Here is a 13,990-nt window from a genome sequence, read left to right on the forward strand (position 1 = left end):
GGGAGATGCTCAGAGCTCTGAGCTAAGACTGAGGTCTTCATAAGCTGGGTACTGCAAACATACCCAAGTACTACCTTTCCTGAAAGTTTTACTATCAATTTGAAACAAAGAATAAATAAATAAATAAGTAAAAAGGTGAGTAGCAAGAATTTACACCTCATAAATTTGAGAACTAATGATTGTTAGTTGATAAAGATTGTTTCTATAGTTACAGAAAGTTTGAAGTAGCTTTTCCAATGCCATGAGGAAAACCCACAGGGAAACTAGTGAGACCTAGGCTTGCAGCAAACAAGTCCCTGTGAAACACTAACTACAAGAACATCCTTTCAGCAGCTTATATGATGTTTTTACACAGGTCGTCTACGCACAACACTGAAATTGCTCTAGCTTGACTCACTGACCACAGGTCAATTGGGATTACAGGATCTCTCTCTTCTACTCCAGGGAAAAGTCTCTTCAGACAGTGTCAGTATACAGACTTTCCTGAAAGATTAGTAGATAGACAACTTCAGGAAAACTTAACTGCATGAGAGAAATAACAAAAGGAACCTCAAGCAAAACCATTTATTTATGGAGACAGCTAGTTTACATCCTGTTTTTCTACTGTGTCTCCATAGTCTACTCCTTGGTAATTCCAGCTTAGTTTTGTTTAGAAGTCAACTGATTCAAAGATTTCTTGCAATAGAGGTGGTAAAAAGCTAGAGTGCTGAACTCTAAAGAGTCCACTCATGACTCCAGCAGATGCTTATGCTCTCACCAAAATGAGACCAATAAGTTACGAGGCCAACAGGAAACTGTTAAGTTAGAGAGACTGTCTTTCACCTTTGAGTCATTATAACAGTCCATTTTCAAAGAGGATGGCTCTTGCCGATCATTCGTCTGGTCCAACTCTTTGTACGTGCTTTCTTTTAGAACATGGTTTAAATCTCTACTCTCCTTATTTGTGCAATTCCATTGCTTTTAAACACCAGGCAAACAGTGGAAAAAAATCTATACAACTCCTTCAATGCATGTTCCCGAAGGTATTTGAAAAATAGATTTCCCTAGATAGGCTTGATTCCCATTCTAATTTTACACAAGCATTAAGAGACCATTTCTACTGATTAGGTGACATGGTTGAGAAAATATGCAATATGTTCAAGGCTTATTTGCACATATGCTGCTCTCTATAAGGATGGGATAATCTAGCTTTTGGAGAAGAAGAAACTGAGCTTCTGACCACTTGGAATTACCAATAATCATATAGTCCTTTTCAGAGAGTATGGAGCTTTATGTGGATTTAAAACTTGCTCAGAGCACACACATAATTCTGTTTTGCATACCTTTCCCTTGAAGTTTCACAAAGGAAAAAGGGTATCATTTTTCACTTCCTATCTTGTTACTTACTTCATGCTAATAGTCACCCCAACATGATTGTCCCAGGAGAAGCTGCATTGAAAAGGGTGGTTTTAACACAGGTACCTTCTGCAAGCTTTCTGACAGATATATAACTATTTGGGGAAATATATTCAAGTGCAATCTATACRTGCCAATTAATATTTTTAAATTAACATGACAAAGACTACTGTATCATGGAACATGTGTCTGTGGTATATCCCTCTTTTTCTAATCAGTCTCTAGAACTCATTTTCCACCAGACAAGTGACTATGAGAGTTCACAACTTTAACTTTTTAACTTTTTTTTTTTATTTATTTATTTAAAAAAAATCACCAGCAATTACAGCAATTGCTAGGGAGTCTGCCTAGAATTACTACTCCTACCTGCTTGTGGAGAAAAGTGTTTGAAGAGCTGGACCTGAAATAAAAAAGTCTCCAGTTGTTAGTGGAAAGATGTCTAAACAGATGCAAGAGGAGGCAGAGCTTTTCCTGAAAGGCATTTGTTCAGGCACCAGATCAGTCAAGGTCACGGAAGATGACCCAGGTTGGAAAGACTGTTTCTAGAGATGACACAAACTGCAGGGGAGCAAGATCCTACCCAGACCCTTATTAGCGTTTGACCTCAGACCAGAGGCCTCAGCAGGGCCTTGCAATCTTTTATTGCTTTTGTCTCCAGAAACCAGAACTGAACAATGTTGTTTCAGAATGCTGTGCAAAGCTTATGAACTTGAACAATTAATTCTTACATAGCTAGAGACCTGGAGAACATGTTCAAACCATGGAAAGATCTAGTGCTGAGACAACCTGGCTGTAAGACACAGCTCTCAAAGAATGAAAGGTGAAGAATCTGCACACCARACGGGTGGAAGACAGCCCCAACAAGTTCCTGAACTCCTTGCAGCCCCTGGGGCTGAGAGCACATCAGGGCCTGAGGGACCAGGACGTAAAGCAACAGTGCAGTAAACTTCCAAACTGAGGGAAGATAAGAAAGAAAAATATCAGGCACTTGACTAAGGTTGCAAAACTAATGTTTTGATTGTTAGAGTCCATTAAGGTCCCCAGATGACAGGCATAGTAGAAATGTTTGTTCTTATTAGTCCAGTTCCTGCTGTGCTCCCTTACTGTTCTTTTGTCACTGTGATAGAGAAGGAGGTGTTGTCAAGCAAAGTGGCAGCTTACATGGCACATTATACTGTATTTTTATCCACAGCACTTTGCATGATTGTTGTAAGAACTACAGTTTTCAGTCAATATAAGTAAGGCTACAGCTTAACTGAATATGATTTCTAAGTGACTTAAGGCATGAATGTTAAATTAYGGCCATAAAATCAGTACAGGAATATAACATCAGATTGAGGAAAATCAAAAGACAGATTTGTGCCATATTTAATCGAAAAAATCTAACTGCAGGGACACACACCGTTTCACAAACCCAAGTACAGCCCAGGAAAGAGGGAAGTTAGCACCTATCTGATGGCTGACTCTATAGGAACAGAAAGACTGATGACTTCTAGAGCTACATGTATGTATGAGCCCGGCCCATACTATAGTCTGTTCTGTTTCCTAATGCAACTTTAGTCAAACAATAGCATTTCCTAATTGTAACCTTACAAGAAATATACCTTTCTGAATGAGCAGTAACTTTACATAGTCCATCTGAAGAATGGATTTTTCCTTTGTGAAAAAGCTGAAATCAATACCTGTCTTTTTTCCCTTGCCCTTCCATTTAAACATCATCTTCCTCACCAAAAACAGTTGTACTCTAGGTCTCTTGAAGTTCAGAACTTTGCTGGACTATGTACTAACTCCAAGTCTGTCATGCTTGGAAGTTTCCTGGAAGTTCCCAGTATGGGATGTTACAATCCAAGACCTCTCAAAGCCAGCATTGAATCTGACAGGAAAAAAAAAAATCACTCTTCCTGGATGGAGAATCAACACTACATGATCCTTCTGAGAGTGATACAGAAAGACAGAAGATTCTTTAAAGTATTTAAAAAAATGCTGAAGAGGCATCATAAAGTGTTTTTAAGATAGTTCTGCTTTTCTTCTCTGTCTTGAACAGCAAATAAACTAAGGAGATTTTTTCTTTTTAAGTGACTTCACTCAGCAAGTAGTTACATTCCCAGACATTTATTTTCATTAAAAGGGAAAATTCATAGCTTAGAGAAGTGGATGCACACTAAATTGTAATAGTCTGGATATAGCTAAAAATAGTAGACATAGGATATCACAGTTGAGACAARAAAATTAGGGATTGTTAAATACTCTGATTTAATGCCCCAACCTTACTACTACCCTGTATCAAACATAAGCAACCGTTTGAACTATAAGATAACCAGACTGCCTTTGTTCTATCTCTAAGGGAAATTGATCTTGTCAGAGTAACATTTTAATGGAGAAGTTACAACACAGGCTCCTTACCAGCTCAGCAATAAACTTGGTGCAAAGCTCACAGCTCTGAATAGGTGCCAGCTCTTGGCTTCTGCACCTGCCAAGGAAATAATCTGTGGTTTTATCATGAAGAGCTGTTCAATCCATTTTTCACTTAGCTCTAACTCACAGGAACTAAAGGAATTTCCAAAATGATTCTGAGGTGTTGCATGTTTACACAGCTACAAATTATTTTTTTTTTCCTTTATTTCCTCTCACAACCCTCCACTCCCAAGTATTTTAGGACACTAATCTCAAATTGTTCCTCTGCAATAGGCTTGCACAATAGAATTAGCATATAGAGAAAAACAAACTTTGCATCTTTTCCGTTTTCCTATTCTTGAAACAACTCCTTGAGCTGAAAATGTTCACTTTTACGTCCATATATTAAAAAGGACCCCAGATGATGTTACCACTCAAACAGATTAAAATTGTTATAGGTTCTCTTTGACTAACATTCTCAACTACAATAGACATATTCACACAATGGCTCCTTACCTCATCACTGTTTCTCTCTATGGATACAATATACAAAAAGTAAACATACCAGAGAACACAGTAAGTAAAAGCTAAGAGAGTAAAAGACTTAATTATAAAAATCATTTCAACATAACATGGCATTTTAATTAAAAAAAGAACTCATCAACTATTCCCATCAATTTAATCTCCTTTACTGTTAGAAAATGCCTCAGATATGGGGGATTTAGAGTTCTTTCTGAATAATTAAAAATATCAGTATTATTAGCTTTGAAAAAAAATCAAATTTGAATTCACTCAAAGGATCAGATGTTACATCAACTTTCACATTTCTGCTGCTTGAGCATGTGTACACTATAAACATGCCCAGTGTAAGAAAATCCAAACCAAAACTGTGAAAAATGGTACAAATCAGAAACAAAAAACTAAAATCATTCTCTGAAATTGAATTCCTGCTCTTTTATTTACAGTAAATATTTTTTATGTTTATACGTATCTTCTGTTCTATTTAGAGATCATATACAAGCATTATCTACCAGCTTAAAGAGATACAAAGGAAGTGTCTTAATTTTGCTTATACCAATTCTGCCACAGAACCAACAAAAATACCCAAAATCTCAGCTCTTCAGCTCATGCTCCAGCTATACAGTTTTGTACCATTTAAATTTTATTATTAGCAATATGTATCATATGCACAACTGATTACACATCCAAATATTTCTGGAATCTTCAGGCAAGCAGTTCCCAATTACCATCTTTACCTATCAAGTTTCATTTTTTCACTTCATACAAGCTACAAAATGGATAAAATTCTTCATTATTCACCCAAAGGATCAGTAACATTCTTGAAAAATTACCAGATGCATTTGTTTCGTGTTCCACATCCCGTTTGCCACCCTTAGCATGTCAGAGTGATGTTATCCATTCACTGCTGCTGAACATAAAATGTCTGTCCAGTTCCAAAAATATAATTCACAATGATTAATGCTACAAATAACACAGATTTGTGTTCTTGAAATAGCACATTCAGACTAGCACTCAGTTCATATAAGGCTAGGATGTCTTTTTATATCTATATCCCAAAGTGTCCCTGATTTAGCTGACAGTTCCTCCCCTTTTGTTAAGGCATTAGCTGCATGCTCTGGCCTTGCCAGTATCAACTACAACAAATAGATTCTTTCAACTGAATCCCACAGTTGTAAAATGGGGAGATGCCTGTTTAAGTGATGTCAGCATCTGAAAGAGACTGCTTTGGTATCAGTTTCAYGTGCAACTGCTCCACAGCTTTTTCTATGCTCTCCTGCTTGCTGAGCTCTGTCTCTACTATGCCTATCTTAGTCTCTAAACTTCAAGTATTACATCATTACTATGTAATTTGCTGCTGAACACTAATAAGACAAATGCTGGCATATTCTGTAGCTTCTCCACTGAAAGCTATTTCACTCTCTCAAATCAGTTTTCAGTATAGGCAGGTTCTAAGCAGCCTATACAAACAGGGATGCCATAGGGAGAGTGTAAAAAGTAACTTTTGTCCTACAAGTACACTAAAACCTGTGCAGATTTATATGCTGGATGCTACAGGCAACACACACAAAAATTAAAGAACAACTGAAGTCTTCCCTTCTTGATTTTAATTTATGCTAAAATGTTAAAAAAAATATACATGATAAAAATTACACCAATCATAGCATGCCACAGAAAAACAGAATTTGGTGTAAAGTTTATATTACAACGATTTTTAAAAACACTTCAAGATAAGAAAACAAAGTACAAATCTTATCATGACCAGGGTAAGTCTACTGAATATCCTCGTTAGACTGCTTTGGGGTGGGAGGACAGTTCAGGCATTCTGATTGTATTGTTCTGCACTTCCTGGCTTACAACTGATGTAAAATTGTTACGAAAGCAATAGCGTCAGAATACAATATAGGCAGAGTTTGTTTATTTTTAAATGCAACTAGCAGCAGTATGCACGTGAGGCTTGGCAAACTCAAGTAACAAACCAAAACTTTGTAAGCCAGAAAGCCCAACCACATTAAAGAAAAATCTGAAAGATTGCCTCCTATCAATTCTTTCTGCCATCAATTCCTACATTTTGTTTGAGACCTGTTAGGTCATTATCAAATCCCTTAGTTAGTTATGCAGAGACCTACCTAAGACGCCGTATTCCGAAAGGGAGCTGTTGCACACAGTATAGGGGGCCTGCTGCTCCCAGAGGTGATTCATGGGAACGCATGTCCTCTTGTCCACTTCTTGATCGTGAAGCACATGATGGCGATGGCTGCAAACAGTTGTTTAAAGAAATCTATCAGCTAAGAGCAACTTAGAGCTGCAATAGCACCACTTTAAAAGATAAGATTTTGTTCTAGAAAGAACAAAAGCAACATAGTTACCTCTGGTACATACAACACCCTGGCTGGGTGAAACAGAGATACTATCATAACTTTAATACAATTGCTACACTCTAAGGACTATCCAGACTTTCCAGGCTTGTTCTCACACACTCAGGAAACCTGAAAATACATCATCACTACTGAAATTCGGAGGAGGTGGAGGTGGTTATAAAATATTTTAGACTGATAGAGTCAAATTTCAGAAGCTTAAGCTGTTATTAAAACCATTTCACTGTGTCTCCCTGGCAAGTTTTATTACTCTTTTCCTTAAGACAATAACTGTTTGTGCTTTACGCAAAAAAAACATCGAAGGAGCTTCCCTCAGCACCAACAATGAAGTAGTATCCTCCTTCCTGCCATTTCCATTCATACCATTTACAGCTCTCCAGCCCACCATTAATCAGCATTAGAATAGTGCACCAAGGAACACTATCAAAATAGAGATGACTGAAGTAATTACTGTAATCCATTAACTCTCTGAGCAGACTAACTGAGTGAATCACACCAATATGTCCAGCTTTACAACTGCTAACATAAGGACAGCTATCATGCTGGTAACAACTACTTTGTGTTGTATAGCTGCCAACACTGAACTAAAGCCTGACTCTTCTATATTTCCATTTGGTATAACGAATGCTAGCAAAAAAGCTCTGAAATCTATTTAGAAGTCTACAATATAAGACCAGGAAAAGACATAACCTTGAAGAACAGCACAGGGAGGCAGGCAGAAAGGGGAAAATATGCACAGGAAGACCAGCTGTAAGGCAGAAATTGTTTTTGATACTGTCATTTTATTTTTGGCATTCAACCAAAGATAAAAGGCCTAAATAGATGGTAAGCTTTTTGAATTTGAGTTATAAACCAAAAATAAAAGGCAGTTACAATGAACATGAATGGACAGCCAGAATTATATAGCCATGCAAGCCAGATTTTTCTGCTGCACAGTTGTCAGGTTTATGGGCATGAAACTAGTACAGAACCCAGTCTCCCCCCCCCCACCTTCTCCAAAGTGTGGCTCCAAAATGAGAAAGGGGCAAGACCTTTTTTGCACAGCATTAACATTATTAATAGAAGGAAGATGGATAAGTGAAGTATTGAAAAAGGAAGAAAGAAAGCTTATACATTTAACACTCTTCAGATGGCAGAAGTCGCTTATATCTATAATATTCCGGGTTCCACAGGATAAAGGCTCTGGAGTGAGAAGACAGAGGTTCTGGGATCTAGACGATATCCTACGGTTTGCTTGAGGAGACTCTTCTGACTAGCACTATTATATCCTCAATCAATTTGCAATGCATTCATCTTGCTGCATACTGAGATTATTTGAACCTGAGAGAAGGTATAATATTATAACTAGCACTCCAGAAACTCCAAAATAGTGAGTGTGCTCCCATAACATTTTTTCCATTATGACAATGCAGTATCTCCATTTCTCCCCAAATAATAGCTGATGCTCCCTCTTCAACTAGACCTAGGTATTTCAAATTTTATTTACTTCAAAGATTTTGAGGGGTGTGAGGAAGCGTCTTTTTAATACATAGTTTGAGAGAGAAAACACTGACATACACTCCCCATGTGCTTGCAAGTATTTTTTCCCCACAAACAATACACAGGCATTTGCAAGAGTCTTCAGCTGCTAGGGTAGTTGTTCACTTTATTATAAATGGCAGAAAAGCCCAACCACAACTGAAAAAAAAGCAGCTCCATTTAGAACTGCAGCATATTTTAGAGGTGCTTGTATTTTAGAGGTGCTTGCAGCATAAGTTAACAGTTCCACCTATTCCTCTGATGAAATGAGTCTGAACATAGTAATACAGTTCATGCTTTGCACTTTCCTACAGTGCTATGTTCTGTTTACCAGAATAGTTTAATATTCTCTGACTTCCGCAGGTCTGAGGCATTTTTTTAACCTCATCCTTTACTGTTCTACTACCCTATCACACTCATAATTAAAATTCATAATCATACTATAAATCAAACACCTACAGTACTGGTTTCAGTCCCAAGTTCACAAGCATTTTTACTCCTTTCCTAAAAGGCTGAATAATAGAAATCAGATTGTACAAAATCCTTAACTAATCTTTGCCAGTCTGAATAGTTTTTTTTTTTTTTTTAATCTTCCCTATGTTGATGTACACAATAATTATTTTCCTCTTGGACACACATCAAGAAAGTCTAGCCAATAGTTCTGAAACACCCTCTTCCACCTGTTCCGGAATCAGTATTCTCATTGCAAGTCTGCATGAGAATGTTGGACATGACTAAGCAGTCGCTTGAAATACATGGCTAGTTTGCCGAACAACATATATGTGTGTTCCTCTCCCAGGAGGTTCTTACCACTTTACAAGACCCATATTCCTGAAATCAAGGAGAGGAGGARAAATCTGGGAGAAATCTCTTGGTTCTCACTTTTGTGAGAAGGTCACATCTGAATGATTTTGTTAAATTACCACTAGAATGGGATATCAAAAAGACTGGATATCAAATGAAAAAATTCAGCACAAAAACAGAGCGCTGCACCACAGAAGGCAGGCACCAACACACATCATTCTCTTCTGCAAGCATTCACTATGAAGCATAGGGCAGCTGCTCCATCCACCCCCAGCAATGGGTTTCACACCAAAGGGTTCAATTAAATACATCATTAACATTTTACTCCGTGGAGAATCAGGTAAGGAAAAGCAGCAGCACTATTTTACCAAATGATAAGATTCTGCATTCATTCATGCTCTTGGTCATTAAGAGTCTCACTACAAAAGATCTTGTTTCTCTTAAAAGAGCCTTGCCAACAGTAAAAATGTTTATTTCAAAGGATACTAGAGTTTGAAGCAGCTACCACTGGAATGCTATTTAAAGACCTGAGAATCTGCAGCAGTAAAACTCCCCATCTTACTTCTCATTAATTAGATGGCTTGCAGCTGAATTTTTACTCAAAAAGCAGGAAAAAAAGTATTTCTGCTTTTTAGCAAGAGAAGGAAGAAAATACCTAAGAGTATTTGTTCTTCCTTAAATGCAATTCTTTGAAATATTCTCTCTACAAACAAGCAGGAGATTGGATTACGCTTGACCACCAGTACCTATTACATTCAGATTCATGCCAAATAGTCTCAAACTCCCCTTCCCCTCAAAATACTATACTGTTTAAAAACAGGCTAAAGTGTTTAAGTATGGGCCAGTGTTTAATAGTTATTTCAGTACTCACCTAAAAGTACCCCTTTCCACATCCTGTCCGCTTAGTCGGACGTGGATCCCTTCTTTCAGAAAAGAGCCAAAAGCCATGTATTCTGCTAAAGCCCAGTCAACAACCCTGTTTTTGGTCATTTCCAGGCGGGCTCTCAAAATCCGAGAGAGTCCTATATTGGAATAAAGATCAGAAACCAGTGAAATTACTTGAAAGACATCCACGTTCATGGTACGTTCACCTTTGTCCCCACTGGATAAAATACACTAGGACAGGAAACCCATCAAGTCTGAGTTGCTACTTTTAGTTGCTGATCCACAGTCTTCGTCAAAGGCAGCACAGCTGCAGCAGAGTTAAACAAATCCTAATACATTCTACAAATTGTTTGTCTAGACCTGAACTGCAAGCAAAGCAAAATAACTTTTCCCAGGTAAAGGGCTGCATATTGTTCATATTTTATTTTAGCAAAAGCAAGTAAGATTAATTGTCCTCAGTTCTGACATGGGCAAAAAGATTCATGGTCCAATATTTCTCTCTACAGATTTATTTTCACATTTCTGCTACCAAATACTAATTCGTAAAAGACTGAAAACAAGTCAGATACTGGGTTAGTAGTTTCTTCTTCTCTACTTCTCTCGCGCGCATTTTCTCCTGGCACTTGTCATATTGGACTTCTAAGAAGTCACAAAGAGAGAAACAGAATTAATCAATCAATAGCATTAGTATCAAGCAATTTACAAAGAGGAAATTACAGTAACTACCGGTGGATTTTCAGTTGACAAGCAACAGCTGTTTTTTTTTATTTGTTTGTTTGTTTTACAGAGAAAGTTTTATAGCTTGATGAGCCAAAACACAACTCGTAACACTGTGGCTTTTAAAGGCAATAAAAAAACCACAACTCTTTGAAGCTGCACACACTTCAAGGTGAGTCCAGCTTTTGAGGCTATAAGTCTAGTGAATTCAGTGTCATTTGATATCAGCTTCTTTTCACACCTTCATGGATGCTTTTGCTGTTCGATTTGTGATTTTCCCCTTTTCACCTGTGCTATCTTCCCCACCTTTGCGAAAATCACCCTGCTTTCATTCCACAAAAAATTATTCTCTGGTCAAAGTTGTTTCATTTTAAGTAAGAAAATCTAGAACAATTGCTCATTTAGAATATACTAAATACTTAATTAAAAAAAATCAGCTTCCAATTATTTGCTGAAAGACAGATATTAAGTTGTTTTGTTCTACTGGAAGAACACAAAGCACTTCAAAAGTGCTCTTCCTGTATTAATTCCCACCAGAACTGGTGGGCCAGAATGGCCTTTTAGATGACATAAGAATCTAGCACACCGCAGTTTGAGAACTACTGCCCAGAGGAACACTTTCCTTCCAAGAAGCACAAATCTATCTTATATACTGCCAAGTGCTACTTAAAGAGTCAAGGGTTAATCAAATTAAAGGGAGACTGTTTCATCTTTCCAATAAGAATGTGTAATTTTAAATTTTATTGGCTGACCGTAATTTCAAACTTATCAGTGGCACAACAAATTGCACAAATGCGTAGAAGGGTTTTAAAGTAATCTGTTCTTATATCTGCTCAATAAGCTTGCAAGTGGTAATTAGGAATGCCCTTTCATCATTACTTGTAACAGTGTTTAATTGACCCAAAGGAACACAAACACATACAACAGCTATACTAGACGTGTTTTACTCCTTGACTGACAACTGTGGAGAAGAAAGATTATCTAGAGATTTTACCCACAAAAATTACTCTTTCCATAGGTCCTAAGTAAATTCCCTACAAGTCAGTAAAAGCAGACAGATCCCTAAGTAAAGTGGCTCCATCTGTTCCCATGGAACAAGCAATTATTGCTCCCTGTAAGGATGCTAGACTCCAATCAGTAAAAGAATTAACTCAGAACTTTGACCCAGTGTCAGGTACTCCTTACTGAGACATGCACATTTAATTTTTTATCTTAACAGTTGCTAGATTCAGAATCGAATCTCTTCAGATCAAAAGCTAAGACATTTTGTGAAAATTCTGAATTTGTGTTATCATCAACACTAAATGGCTACACCAAAAGAACAACTGGTTAAGTTTACTTGCACAGAGTCTATTCTACCATACTAAAACTAGACTCATTTCATATCAGATGTGTTGCCTTGTCTGAAAAGGCTAAGCTAGATTCCTAAGCAGAAAGTTACAAGAGAAGAAAAGTGTCTTAAGTAGATCCCAAATTACTACCAGTCTCAACATTAGAAAAATCCATTAATAACAGTGCTCCATAAGATGGGTGCCTTACTTTCTATCAAGTCCCATGAACACACCACATAGAGGCAGCATTTTACACTAGGATTGGTAAAAAGGATTGTATTAACTTAATGTTACAAAGAGACTATAACCTCCCTCAGAGTGAAAACAAACAAACAAAACTCTTTTAATGCAGTACGGAACAGAAGTGGTATGATATTGAAAGAACATTCAACTGAATAAGCAGCAGGATCCCATCTACCACATTCTCCAAAAGAAGTCAACGCCATTTTCCCCTTCAGGAAATGGCCCATCAACAACTCATGTGCAGAAATACAAAATTTGAGCAAGAAATGTAGCCACTGAAAGAAACAAGGACTCCAGCTGACCTGCATGTATTTTGAAGTCTTTGACCGGCACAGAACTAGCTACATTGCCAATGTGAGTCAGTAGATCTTCTGAAATGCCAGTTGGGGGACATGACATGCTCTTGGGTTCTCCATCCACATTAAAGAAGCCTGGAAGTAAAAGGTTTGGTGAGCTGTTCTAGGACTGATTAAGATATATATACACTATCTGCAATTTATTTTAAAATCCACAGCTCTTTAAGACATTCTAGGCAGCTCCCTAATCTAGTTTTTCACCTTTCAGAAGAGAGGTACAATCACTTCCACTGTCTGCATGACAACAGCACTTGATCTTAGAGGCACACAATGATCTGTTTTGTTTCCATATTCACTCCCTGTGAATGAAATCCAAGTTTGTGGGCAGAGGCAGCCAGTATAATGCAAATGGCACCTCAATCCCTCAAATAAAAAAAAAAAAAAAAAGACATTTTCCTTCTTCCTGAAGGAATAAACAAATGTAGCAATCTAGCATTCTCTGCTTTTTCCATAGACTCAAAATGAAAAAACAGTAACTTTAACAAGGACACTTCCTACCAGGCCAAGGTGAATCAAGCCAGTGCTTAATATGTAGAATCTTGTTATCCTTAGATCTAGTATATGCTTCTTCACATATTCTGTCATACTTTGCAATTTCTTCCTGTAGGAAAAAAACAAAACAAAACAAAACAAAAACAAACAATTAAAACGGGTAAACACTATACCCTTGCATCCTACAGATGGAACCTACCATTCAGTATGATAAAAACAGTTAATAGTAATGTCATAACAGAATTTAGTTAAAATTATGTAAACAATCCTATTTTAATCTAGAATAAAACTGTGTTTTAGAAACATGCTAGGATTTCTATAATTATAATTTCTTTATTTTACTAGACAAGTGTTACAGAGGAGAGGACCAAGAGCTGCCACACTCCAAATATCAAAAAGAAGTGAAGTGCTACAAACAACTTATAGTCGTAAGATCAGAATTATCCACCTGCCATACTTCAGGCTGTAGAAGTCATGAAAAACTAGAACAGATCCTCCTAGACAACTATCGAGCTGTAGATTCTAAAAACCTACTATTTACACGGTTCAAAGTCTACAAGTGCAAAGCCACAATCTGAAGCAAAATGTCTTTACAACATCTACATTTCAGTCAAAAAACACACCCAAGTTAAGCTAGCTGTTTTCAAAAGTACAACAGCAACATGGAGCTCAGTGAGCAGCCAAACATCCATCCAGGATCCTGGATCCAGTTAAAGTCCATGCAATCACTGGCACACTGTTACAACTTTTCAGAACAGCTAATTCGTCAGGAGCTGCAATCATTCCTGTGGATAACAGCACACACCCACACTAACTGCTTTTTGGTTGATCTGCAATACTGTGTTGCTACACAGTTAGCCACACTTTCTCAGAAAAAGCTTTGTTTTATATGTATGTCTTCTATACACTTCCTCTCAAAAGATTAAGGTAAAGATCTAACTAGTTCAATACAGGCACC

The 13,990-nt window shown here is 37.3% G+C and overlaps 1 protein-coding gene across 1 annotated transcript in view; it reads right to left on the reverse strand.

Annotated features, from left to right (window-relative positions):
- The window catches only part of OGDHL (oxoglutarate dehydrogenase L), a 52,861-nt gene that overhangs the window by 14,904 nt on the left and 23,967 nt on the right, over window positions 1-13,990 (reverse strand). Inside the window, exons 12-15 of the mRNA XM_085323674.1 lie at window positions 13,039-13,141; window positions 12,487-12,615; window positions 9,880-10,030; window positions 6,438-6,565 (exon numbers count right to left, since the gene is read on the reverse strand). Of these exons, the coding sequence (XP_085179800.1) occupies window positions 6,438-6,565; window positions 9,880-10,030; window positions 12,487-12,615; window positions 13,039-13,141 (511 nt within the window). The remainder of the gene's footprint in view (window positions 1-6,437; window positions 6,566-9,879; window positions 10,031-12,486; window positions 12,616-13,038; window positions 13,142-13,990) is intronic.

This window comes from Rhea americana, unplaced genomic scaffold, assembly GCF_003343005.1.
Source record: "Rhea americana isolate MKP2758 unplaced genomic scaffold, rheAme1 scaffold_86, whole genome shotgun sequence".
Classification (NCBI taxonomy): domain Eukaryota; kingdom Metazoa; phylum Chordata; class Aves; order Rheiformes; family Rheidae; genus Rhea; species Rhea americana.